The sequence below is a fragment of the Mustela lutreola genome, chromosome 2 (assembly GCF_030435805.1).
Source record: "Mustela lutreola isolate mMusLut2 chromosome 2, mMusLut2.pri, whole genome shotgun sequence".
In the NCBI taxonomy this organism is placed as follows: Eukaryota; Metazoa; Chordata; class Mammalia; order Carnivora; family Mustelidae; genus Mustela; species Mustela lutreola.
In genome coordinates this window covers 94,933,878-94,946,968 of record NC_081291.1, presented here as the reverse complement: position 1 = coordinate 94,946,968, position 13,091 = coordinate 94,933,878, and the positions used below count along the sequence as shown (strand labels likewise).

At 44.4% G+C, this 13,091-nt stretch overlaps 1 protein-coding gene across 1 annotated transcript in view; it reads right to left on the bottom strand.

The window, feature by feature from the left end:
• Positions 1-13,091, bottom strand: part of BFSP2 (beaded filament structural protein 2) — a 59,071-nt gene that overhangs the window by 13,303 nt on the left and 32,677 nt on the right. Inside the window, exons 3-4 of the mRNA XM_059165204.1 lie at positions 7,954-8,110; positions 6,754-6,915 (exon numbers count right to left, since the gene is read on the bottom strand). Coding sequence (XP_059021187.1) covers positions 6,754-6,915; positions 7,954-8,110 — 319 coding nt within the window. The remainder of the gene's footprint in view (positions 1-6,753; positions 6,916-7,953; positions 8,111-13,091) is intronic.

Here is a 13,091-nt window from a genome sequence, read left to right as displayed (position 1 = left end):
TGCAGACTTGCTGCCCCTCGGTCATAAGGAAAGGTGCCCCACCGGTGAAGGCAGCAGGAGAGGCTCAGCGGTGAGTGGAATTCCAAAGAGAAAAATATGTTTTTCTTCTTAAAGTAATTATTGGAGAAGTTTAATGATAGCATTTTTCTTCTGGTTCATGGAGGTCATTCCATCCCAAAGAAGAGTCTCCTCTGCTCTGTCTCTTCTCAAAGACCAGTAAGCGTTGAATGCAAATACTACTACTTTAATTTATCAGGGATTTGGGTTATTTTATATTTGCAAGTCTCTTATTTTAGAAGTAAGGTCCCTACCCTTTTCATGGGAAAGAGCTACCATTGAGAAATACCAAAGATAGCTTTGAGACTGAAGAACTGGGTGGCCAGGGACGGGCCAGGGACTTTGTGCCCACAGCCCCATGTACAGGGCCTGGCGCCTGCTTGTTTTTGGCATTTGTCAAATATTCGCTTGGCAAATGGAGTCTGCATGAGTGAGTGAGTAAAGATTTCTTGGTAGCATGTGGAGGTTACAGTGTTGGGTGATCCCCAATATAGACCATCACTCAAATATTGGTTGTCGACCAGTTGTGGGGTTGGAGAAACAACATGGAAGCTGAGGGTCTGGGTGTGGCCTCTATTATACTCATGTTGTACTGGGTAAAAAACAGGTGAAAGATAGGCAGGGCTTACCTCAATGAGACAGTCTCTTTAGTTTCCCTTTTAACTACTACTGATTCCCCTAATTCTGTCCCCCAGCTCTGACCAGCTTGGCTATGCTCCTGTAACACACAGTGATGGGAACCAAACCCCGGCCTCCTAGCTCCTATAGCAACCCTGCCCTACTGGCTAACAGTATCTTTTGAAAGCCACCTGGAACTACCATAACTTAAATAGAAAGACAATTGATCAGCTGGGGACATACGTACAACTTACTGCAGGGAGAGGACTAATTTCTCTAGTGTACAAAGAGTCACTACAAACCAGTAATAAAAAGTCCAAGACCTAATAAAAATGGGCAAGGGATATGATCCGATAGTATAAATAAGAGAAATATGGCCGGAATTCAGCATGTAAAAAAGATGTTCCACTTTCCTTATAATATGGGAAATGCAAAATAAAACTGCACTGAAAAACTGTGTTTTATCTCTACTATTGACAAGGATCACAGGGTATGAGAACTCACAGTATTGGTGAGGATATGGGAAAATGGGCACTGTCAAACACTTCTGATGGGAAAGTAAATTGTTACAACCTTCATTGAGAGTAATTTGACAATATTTATCAAAATTGCTAGTGTGCATAATTTTTGACCCAGAAATTCCACATTTAGGAATTTATCCAGCAGATATTTTGCTATATTGGGAAGTGGGGGACATATGCAGTTAGTGACTAGTCTAATGTATAATAGCAAAAGATTGGAAGCTCCCTAAATATCGATCAGCAGGGCATTAAATAAGTCCTGGAATACCCATTGCTAGAACAGTTTTTTCTGTCGAGGGCCAGATAGTGAATATTTTAGGCCTAGCAGACCATATGGCCTCCACTGCCACTATTCTGCTCTGCTGGTGTATGCAAATGCAGCCATAGACAATATGTAAGTGAATGAGCATAGCTGTGTTCGTTCCAATAAAACTTACTTGCAAAAAAACAGGCAGAGGCTAAGATTTTGCTTGTGGGCTATAATTTGCTGCCCACTGTGGTTTAATATTATGCATCTAAAAAGCAGTATGTTCTGTATACTACTATTTGTGTAATGAGAGAGAGAGAGAGAGAATTTACACCTATTTCCTTGCATGTGCATAAAGTATCTCTGAAAAGACTCATAGTAAAAGGATAACCTCGATCAACCCTGTAGAAAAGAACTGAGGGTGGCTGGGTTGGATGTCATTTTTCATTGTATGTCATTTTGTACATTTTGACCTTTGAAACAAGTGAGGATATTACAGATTAATAATGCTTACATAAAATCCAAGCAAATAAAAAATGAAATGAAAGTGGGCTGGGGCCCTTTGCCAAGGTCTCTCTGTGACATAGTAGGAGGTGTGGAAAGGCTAGATGACTCCCTTCGGTGCTTGCAGTAAGCATGCCAGAATAGACCATGGCTTATTTCACTGAAGAGAAATCAGGGATTATCGCTGACTCATGAACGCACAGGGACCCCCTAGATTATAGATGCTGTTAGGGGTTCTGCTCTTTCTATTCTCCTTGAAAGGAACTCTCCCTGTTGGCTCTTATGGGGATATCACACCAGGCCATCTTGTCATCTAGAGCCATTGACCTCAGTTGACTAGCAGAAACCCATTCCATACAATTTCATATATTCTATTCACACTTCCTGGTACAAGCAAGCAAAGAGTGGGTGTTGCTATGACAGCCTATATAATTATTGTTTGTGAATGTGGATGATATGGAGACATGTTATCCAAGGTTAGGAGTCTGCTCATGGATAGATCTAGACCTGCGTTGTCCAATATGGTAGCCACTAGCCACACATAGCTATTTAAATAAAGATTAGTAAACATTAAATAAAATTAAGAACTCCGTTTCTCAGTTGGATCAGACACCTTCCCAGTGCTCAAGAGCACATGTGGCCAGTGGCTGTCATACTGGGTAACTGCGCAGACCTATGACAGTCCCATCCTCACAGAAATTGCTATTAGAGGGCACTGCTCTATTCAGTGGCTAATGTCTCATCCAGCTCTAAGACTATCAATAACCAGAAACCTCACGATTCATCTCCATCTGTTCACCTCTCTTCATTCTTAACTGTCTCCATGATGTGTCATTGAGGCTGTTTAAGATATGGTCATTATAGCAACCATAAAGTTCCTGACCACAAATGCCTTGAACAGGTCCGAGGCAAGTGCAGACCACTGTCGGAAGAGATAGGATGAGCGCATTTGCTGTGAGGTTCCTGGCCCCTGGGGCTATTGAAAGGAAGCTGAGTTCTCTTTTGTTGGCACTTCCTACCCCACCACACCAGCTGATGCTGGCAATTGAATAAGCCTTTGGTTATTGTATACTCCCTCCCACTGCAGTGAGTAAGGGACAGAGATGAGGCTTCCAGGAGTGACGGTGTAGAGCCCTTCCCTGGGAGGAAGATCCCAGGGAGGAGATTAAGAACGCAAGTTGCCTGCTACAGAATGGAAGCATCTTAACATAGGCATGCTAAGAAAAAGCTGAATGATAGAGGTTCTTCCATATTCCCCCAGGCGGCCTGTTTAGGGTCTGTGGAGAATGTATTCCATGGGTAGCCAGAAGGTCTGGAGGGTGGGATGGCATGTTGTCTGTGGTTCCCCAAGCATCCCCAAATACCCAGGGCTTGGTAACCACAACAAGCAGACAAGGGAGAGCTGACTTGGAAGACCCTCCAGAAATTCTCTGGACCAAACTGACCCTCCTTCAAACATGGAGTTACAGAACTTGAGAAGCTCTGAAAGCTGGACCACCAAAGTTCCTGACATCCATGACCGAGGCTGGAGAGAACCTAGCCCAAACCTCTTTATAAGCTTTCCATGACTTAAAAATAAGAAGAGTTAGCAGATAACTTGGGAGCAGATGCTGATGGCATCCACCTTTATCCCTCAGGAACCTTTATTCCAGAACATGTGGTTCTCCCTACCCTTCTCTTCCACTGCCAGATTTTACCCTTCTTTGGCTGGGAGAACCTTCTCTGAAGTCTTTGAAAGGTCACACTGCTAGCAGACCGCAGATGTCTGATGGGGATGGTATTACTACCCCAACTTCCTCGCCTTTCCCCTCTTCAATTCTGTACTGTTATCCAGAAACCCTGTGGGTGCAGAGTCCGGTCTCCCCCAGTGGGTGCTGGTTGGATAATGAGTTCTTTGTTGGTTCCCTTCTCTGCTTCTTCCCTACTGGTATTTTGGTTCACTCCCTCCCCCAGCTTCCAGATAAACCATTTCCTCTTTAATATTTGTCTCAGACAAGGTCAGTTCCGGGGAAACCTAAACAAAGACATAAATTAATCATGTCAATTAATTTTCAGCCTCCACAACCTGAAAGGTAATTAAATACATGTCTGTATGCTCTCTGCAAAAGGTTTGAAAGCAGTGTGTGCTAAACCATTTTACATTAATGCTTCGCTGCCAAGAAACAGACAAGAGGTGTTCAGGATGGGCAAATGTCAGCCCCTAAGGGCATGACAGCAACTGACAAAACTATTTATTGGAGGACTTCTGGCTGTCAGTTCTGATCTCTGTTGATGATGGGAGGAATTCACTCATCTGCAAATATTTTCTGAGCTCTGTCTTTCTGTAAGAGGCCCCAGCAGCATTAGTCAAATGAAAACAAGTACTGTCTGTTTTCTCTGAGATATAGCTTTCAGATTACTCTATTAAAAAAACACTAATGAATCTGTTCAGAATTAATATTTGAATTACTGTTGGGCTGGTGATGATTCTCAAGAGGGTGCAGGGTGAGTAATAATGGCCAGGATTTTTTTCTTTTTCACACTACTTAGATTTTTTTCTGTTATTTATAATGTCCCCCCACCGCCCGCTTCCCCAAAGAAATAATCACTGCAATGTGGGGTATGCCCCAGAAGTGTTGAGACAAAAGCAAGGCTGCAAACTGCTGGGCCACTTTGGAAACAGAACGGAGGAGGAACGACTACCCAGTGTGGGGAAAAGGTGCCTGACCCGAGAGCCAGGAGGGCTGAGCGACAGTGCTGCCAGCCAGCTATGTGACTTCAGGATATCAGCTGCCCTCCCTGGATCTGGATCCTCACCTCTGAAGTGAGGAAAGGGGATGCTGTGGTGTCCCAGGTCATGAATTATGAATATTCATGAGTCTCCTAAAAAAGAAGCAGTGGACCCATATAAAATCTATGGTTTGGTTTCATTTTTCCCTTTGTGTGGTTCCCCCTCTCACCTGGTTGGGGTGGGAGACAGCTTGTTGTGCAGTTGGTAGGCACTATTTGCCATAGCAAGAATTTGTAGAGACCTGGCCCAAAGAATTAAGGTCAGAAAGAAAAGGGGTTGTTGAAAAGGGATCTGGGTAGAGAAACGGGGAGTAAAGATGTTTTTGAGGCTGGAGAACATTGGGGGATCCAGAATTGGTGAAGACCATGCTGGGAAGGTTCCTGTTGATACTGAGCGGGGGCAGGGGGCTGAAGGGACATGGGAGAACAAAGAACAGAAAAGGTCTTCCTTGGGGTTTTTTCTGGTAGCTTTTATAAACTCTGGTGGCTCTCAAACCTGGCTGTATATTAGAATCATCCAGAGAGTTTTGGCCTGGGCATGAGCATTCTTGACAATGTTCGGGAATAATTCTGCTGTGCAGATGAGCTTGAGACCCACTGAACAGTAACCCAGAGCATAGAAGCTGCCCGCATGCCTTCTCTCAAAAATAAATTAGCTACTTTATTTTTCATACTTTCTCTACACTTTCCTTCCTCTTCTGTTCTTCTGGTCCTGTGCCTCAGAATCCCCACGTCACACAGGGGTGGGAGACGGAGAAGGGAAGAACAAACCCTGGGCATTCTGTGTCCTGGTTAATTCCTTCATTATTTATGAGGTTTAATAAAAAGATGTTTCCCTCCATGAATATAACTCATACTGCTTAAAGAACACTTGAAAAAATATTATACTCAAAAGCAAGAAAGAAAAAACCTCTCGACATGTCAAATAGGTCCCTCCCTCAAAGACAACCACTGCTAACACCAATTCATTTTAGTGTTTTCTTTTACATTTTTGCTTGATGCCTCATTTCTTTGTTTGAATGCGTTCTACTGTGTCTACCAGGGGTTGGCCAACTGCAGCCTGCAGGCAAATCCAGCCTACCTCTTGTTTCTATAAATAAAGTTTTATTGCAACACAGTCATGCTCATGTGTTACCTTTTGTCTTTTCAATTGTTGTAATAGACTGAATTGTTGTAGTAGACTGTCACGCCCAGGAAGTTGCATATTTATTTTTTGGTGCTTGACAAAGTTTATTGGTTCCTGGTATATACCTTTCTGTACTCTCTTATTTTCCCCCATTTGACCTTATTATGTGAGCATTTCCCATATTGTTATAAATGCTTCATAAATATTTCTAATAATTACCTGGTGTTTCATTGTCTGGGAAGATGGTAGCTTAGCCTTACTCTTACTATTAAATATTCATGTGCTTTTCTCCCAATTTTTTTCATTCGTATAATGAATGTTTCAGTGAATACATTTAGATATAAACTTTGTATTTTCAATTCTTTCTTTAGGACAGTCTCTAGATTATTCAACTGGTAGGCAGGGGCATTTCAAGATTCTCAATGCGTATCATCAATTTCCTTACTCAAACATGTCATACTAGTTTACTCTCCTCAGTAATATAGGGAAGAACCTACTTCATCACACACTTGTCCCCATCACATCAAATATTACCATTTTAGGGGCGCCTGGGTGGCTCAGTGGGTTAAAGCCTCTGTCTTACACTCGGGTCATGATCTCAGGGTCCTGGGATCGAGTCCCGCATCAGGCTCTCTGCTTGGTGGGAAGCCTGCTTCTCCCTCCCTCTCTCTCTGCCTGCCTCTCTGCCTACTGGTGATCTGTCTGTCAAATAAATAAATAAAATCTTAAAAAAAAATATTACCATTTTAAACATATTATGCCTTTAGACAGGGAAACAAAATGTTATTATTTTAAATTGTATTTATCTTATGTCTAATGAGATTGAAACTGTTGCATTTCTCCTTTCCTATGTTGACTGCCTTTCACATTTGCTTGGCCTCCTTCTGCACAGGGAAGAGGTCCTGCCTCACCTTGGCTTGGAGCAAGGCTCCTGCTTCTGCCCGGTTCTTTTCGACATCTTTCTCCCAGTGGATCCTGATGGTCTCGAGGATGTCGTCCAGACCAGTGCCGATGGCAACACCCATCTGTTCCAGCTCAGACCCTGCCAGCTGTTTGTACAGCACTTTCACATCCTGCAAAAGACAATATACTCTCCAGGTGAGTTCCAGAGGACAAGGAGAGCACACAGAGTTTTTGCCAGCAGAAGCCCAGGTCTGTGCGCACTCCTGGTGCTTCTCATTCTGCTCCTGCCAAACATGAGGCTTCCCAGAGCCTGGTAAAATCCCCAACCCTCTTGCCAGCACGCATGCCATGGTCTTTTGCAAGCAGAAGGCATTTCTTAGGCTGGTGTTTGCAAGCCTGGGCCCACTTAAAGCAAATACCAAATGCATAAATAGCAAAATAATTCAGAGGAAGCAACAACAGCAAGATGAAATGTCTGAATTTTGCTAAGTCAGAGTAGGCTGGGAGAGATTTAGAGGTCACTAAAGGGTGGCAAACGACTGAGCTAGGAGCAGGGGGACATGGACTTAGGGCTCCTGGTGAGCCTAAGGTCAGACAAAGGAAGGATCTTCTCAAGGTAAGCACAGTTAAGTGGGTTTTGACTTTTTCAGCTGAAAGCACATTCGATGTCTGCTCAGACAGTGACATGAATGAGGTGGAACAGGGTTGGGGCTGTTCTGCAGGCAGCTGGACCGAATCATGATTGGGAGGTCGCATTGTCCGGTTGAGTCCTGTCACTCCATGAGCTGACCTAATTTCATGAACGAGTGTGTGCAAACCACAGCCTGGATCTACCATCAAAGTTATTTTGTTTGCTCCATGCAGTGTTAAAACCAACCAACCAACCAACAAAAAAGGCCCCAGAGTATGAAGCCTTGAGTTAGGGGATGCCTTCTTTGGCTTGACACAGCTCCCTCACTCTCCCCTGTGGACCTGCCTCTCCTTCATTTGTGTTCCAACCTGGGCCTGAAGCCATCTGAATTGGAGACTCCCAGCATTACCTTACCCACTACAAGGAGTTGGATGCATTTTACTCGTGTTTTGCCCACAGCCCTGGGCAAGCGAGGCGGAGAGGCCGACAGCAGCTACTGTCACTGACTGCGAGCTCACCAGACAGCTGCGTGCCTCTGGGCTGCGGCCAAGCCAGTGTCGCCCCGGCCCCCACCTACCTCTTCGTAGCTCCTTGACAGAAAGCCAAGTTCTTCTTTCAGGCTTTCTATTTGACTCTCCAGATCCATTTTTGTCAAATTAGCTTCATCAATGACTTTATACAGCGAGTTAATTTCCTCTTCCGCTGCCTTTCGAAATGGCTGCTCATTTTCATATCTGCAGATCAAGGAGCTTAATCAGCATAGGTGGGCAACCCAGAAGGGGAAATAGCCAGGTTACAGATGGTAACGACAAGCCAATTATGTGATAGACAAATGAATGTTAGAAGTCACTGTTCCAACGGCTTGGAGGGCACTGTTACTGCAAGTGTTACATGTTGATTTATTAAAATGAAAGCGACAGGCAGCCAACTTCTGATAACCTAGCTTTACAGGCTGTCAGGCTAATGGGGCGCTGGAAGCATAGAACTCCAGGGAAACCTTCTCCAGGAGCTGAGATCCAGGTAGGGGGATCTGGCGCGTCACCATTATTCTGATTTGTCATCCTTCCCCTGCCCCCCACCCGAGGATCCTTTACCAAACATTACTGCATTACTGAGAATCTGCTAAGCACCAGACTACACACTAGCAATCCCCAAACGGAAAGCATGATTTCTGTCTCCAAAGAGCCCATGTGCAATTTTAAAACTGGCTGCAAATCCAAATGCTTTTAGGGGCCAAGTGGGGAATAGAGATGAGGGACGAGGGTCGGGTCTGGGAAGCAGGGAGAGATAGGGACTGAAGCCCACAGCATCTCTCATTCTTCATGCAAGGGGACCTGGTGCTCTGCTCCTTCCATTACCTCTGCCTGGGAAGGACTGTGCCAGTCCTCTTCAAGGACAATGGGAAACCTGGATTTATATGTGAAATATTCAGGGTTTTAAAAACTTGCAGCCTGTATAATAACACACACAGCACACACATCGACACAGATCTGAAACTGCCCCCCTGAGTTCTTTTCATCTCTGGTTTGCACAGAGCCTTCTTTTTATAAACCGCCCGACATCTTTGCCAATTTCTCTCAGTGTTACTCCTTTCCTTCTATGGCCTTCCACCAGCTGCACGCCTCAGCCACACTTCACACCTTAGCTTCATCCATCCACAGAACAGAGAAATCTCACATCATTCACTGAAGAAAGCATCTTAGGATTTTAGAGTTTTAAGGGAATTTAGGATTCAACTATTCAAACTCTTACTCAGTGACAATCCCTTGCTAGCATTCTTAAAAAAAATTTTATTTATTTATTTATTTTGAGAAAGAGGGTGCTTGAAAGAGTGCAAGCCAGAGTGCAGGATCAGGGGGAGGGACAGAGAGAGAAGGAGAAGAAGAGGGAATCTCCAGCAGACTCCCTGAGGAGCATGGGAGCCTGACCTGGCGCTTTATCCCAGGACTCTGAAATAATGACCTGAGCCGAAATCAGGGGTCAGTCATTCAACCAACTAAGCCACCCAGGCGTCCCTCTACAGCAGTCTTTGATGGGTGATTTTGTAGCCTCGACTTGACTGCTTCCAGTGACAGGGAACTCAGTACCTATCATCACTACCATTCCATTTTAGGACAGCTCTAATTATGGAAATTTCTTCCTTCAAGAGCTTAAGTCTTCATTCCTGTAAGAGTCTGAATTCCACTCTCTGGAGCATCTAAAGTCAGTTCTATCCTTCCTTCCGGCAGTCCTATAAATATTGAGAGTCTAGTCTCTTATATCACTCTCTTTTCCCCTCATTCCTTCCTCCAAGCCTTTTGTTCCTCAGATTAAACATTCCTAGTTCCTCCATTCTTCATATAAATTGGTTTCCATATCCCTCATCATCGGTGGCAGGGACTATGACCTTCCCATCTTTGTATTCTAAGCATCCACCTTCAGGCTTCAGATATATGTGGGAATGATTAGAAGTGCTCTAACCGGTCCACATCTTTCTCAAAATATGATACAGAGACTGGAATGCAAAACTCCAGATGTTGCCTGATCAGCTCAGACTCCCAGGGGACTGTCTGCTCCTTTGTTTAAACTCTCTAGTTCTGGGGCGCCTGGGTGGCTCAGTGGGTTAAGCCTCTACCTTTGGCTCAGGTCATGATCCCAGGGGCCTGGGATCGAGTCCTGCATAGGGCTCTCTGCTCAGCAGGGAGCCTGCTTCTCCTCATCTCTCTCTCTGTCTGTCTCTCTGCCTATTTGTGATCTCTCTCTCTCTGTCAAATAAATAAATAAAATCTTTAAAAAAAAAATAAACTCTCTAGTTCTATTTATCATGGGCCCTAAGGTTTGCTTTGTGGGTTTTTCTTTACTTGCGTATTTGTTCATTTGATTTTGACCAGCTATATTTGCTGCTAATATTTGGTGTCCTATCAACTAGAGTCCCTGAGCATTTTTTGCAAGTCCAATTACCCTGTTCTTTCTGGACATTCCTGGTATTTGGCCCCCAAAGTAGGAGTTCATATATAACTCGTTCAGTTTCATTGGTCCATTGTTCCAATGTGACAGTCCCCTGGGAGTTTGAGCTGATCAGGCAACATCTGGAGTTTTGCATTCCAGTCTCTGTATCATATTTTGAGAAAGATGTGGACCGGTTAGAGTTGATTCCTAACTCTATTCTTCTATTCTATCTCTACTCCTATTCTCGTCCTTACCAGCCCTCCTGCCTTTGTATCTTCTGCCATTTTGGCAGCTTTCATACACCTTACAGTTAAAAATAGTAAATGAAGGAACCAAGGACAGAACTCTGTGGCAGACCACTAGAGACTTACCTCAGAGTTGGACCTGTACATTTGAATCCCCCCAAAGAGCTGGTTTTTGAAATCATTTTTATGTACTCTATATGTAGGATTGATTTTCTACCCAAATGTATTCTTCATGGAGGACTGTAATTTTGTTAACATTCAGTCCTTTTGGAATCAAGTCCTGTACTTCCAGCTGGAATGAAAATCCACCTGTATCACTGGGTTTGGTCCCTGCTGACCCAGGCTGCAAGAGCTCCCCTGTGCCTCTGAAATCCTGTTTTGTTTCTCTCTCCAGGGAGCCTAGCTCTGTCCAGGGTGGGCTCCATTCAGCATTATGGGATAACTTAGGTGTCCTATAGACCATTTTTTGAAAGTCCTCTAAGCATTTGACACATCTCTGTGATATCCCCCAAGGCTGCTGTTAAGCTTTTAGCTTTCTCTTGTTGTCTTTTTTCCCTTTACCCTCCATTTCAAAGTCTCCAAATAGAATCTCTTTGCTCGTGATACCCAGAGCTTTCTGTCTTGACCTGCAGGCCCCTCTGGCCCAAAATCTTCAGTGGCATACTGCAGTTTCTGCTTGGTTGCTCAACCATTAGCTCAACTCAGCTTGATCAAAGCCAAACTCATTATCCATACCTGAATTTTAAACTAGCTTTCTTTTCACAATTTTCTATCTTAGTCAATAGAATAGCAAATCTTCTAAATTATCCGAGTTCAAAACCCAAAATTTACCTTTGTTTTGTATTTCTTTTTTTTTTTTTTAAGATTTTATTTATTTATTTGACAGACAGGGATCACAAGTAGGCAGAGATATAGGCAGAGAGAGAGGGGGAAGCAGGCTTCCTGCCAAGCAGAGAGCCCGATTCGGCACTCGATCCCAGGACCCTGGGATCATGAACTAAGTCGAAAGCAGAGGCTTTAACCCACCGAGCCACCCAGGCGCCCCGTTTTGTATTTCTGGCCCTGCCACTACTTTCCTTGACCCATCTCTCAAGTCTGCTCATGGCCACCACCCCAGGCAAACCTTGACCTATAACAGCCTCTGACTGTCTTCCTACAACCGACCTATAGTTTTGCCCCCAGAGGGACCATCCTTAACCATACTGGGTCACCATCTGCTGAGAGACCCAAGTGTCCTCCTCTGGTCCCTTAGTAATCTGATCTTGCTTTCCTTTTCAACCTTGGCTCCCAGTACAGGCCCTGCCCTGCCATCCGTCCAGCCTGTTTGCTCCCATTGCTTCTGGCTCATTTGCTCCACCTCTCCTCTCTACCAACACAAATTTCCCTTTAAATCTTGTCACGATGAACCATTACTCAGACCCCTTTTATGGGTCTTCTCTCAGGTCATCTCTGAATTCTTTGGTATGGCTGACATGGTCTTCTGGGATGTGGTCTCTCCCTGGTTTTCCAGCTTCATTAGCTTTCCCTCCTTCCTTCCCTCCACATGCCCTGGTTATAATGAGCTACTCAGTGGCCACTGATGCACCTTCTTTCTCATGCCTTTCTACCTTAGCATATACTACCACCCTTCCTGGAAGTCATGCTTCCTTCATTGGCCTGGTCAACTCCTATACCAGTTTAGGGCCCAAATCAGGTGACACCTCTGTTGTCAACACTCCCTGACCAGATTGTCGCCATTTCACCTGTGCTCATCTCAGTGATGGCACAACCACTCTGTGATGCTACTGTCTGTTCACTCCTCCATCTTTGACACTAATCCGTGAGCTCCCGGAGGTCCCATTCACTTCATTCCCAGGACTTGGTCAGGGGCCTGGCAGATATTCAAACACTTGTTGAATCCATTCACTCATTTACTACTACAACAACGATTTGTGGTCATCTATCTTGTGTGTGGCATTGTTGTAGGCATTGGTAATACAACGGGGAACAAAACAGACCCAGCCCCTGATACTCTGTTGAATGGCTGGATGAAGGCATGAACGCATAATGAATAAATGAATGAGCGAAAGAAATTTCGGTCAGATCCTACCTGAACTTCACAATTAATTAAGTTCTGTCTTAAATTTAGTACAAATTGCTTCATGTCTATTGGCATCTATCTTTAGGTGTGCAGTAAGCTGTCGGTGGATGGATGTTGGCTTCACGGTTTTTTGCTCCTGTGACCTTGGTGAACACAGTGTTGTCTGAGACAGCAACCCCAGATAACTGAGAGTCCTCTTGACTCCAGAGTGGCTGCTAGGGGAGGTCGTTTTAGCAGATGGAGAAGCTTGGTTTTAGAAAAAGGAAGGAACCCTGGGTCTGAGGAGATGGTAGAGATTTTCCTTTTCATCACAGTGCACCTCTTATTCTAAGATAAGCTCGGCAGTGGGATGGGTCACGGTCTTCACTAGAGACTCCCAGCTACATGCCTTTCTTCTTTGTCTTTACCAGTTTAGGGAAATGTTCCCTAAATAACTATGCCATCACCCATCCAATTGCCCAA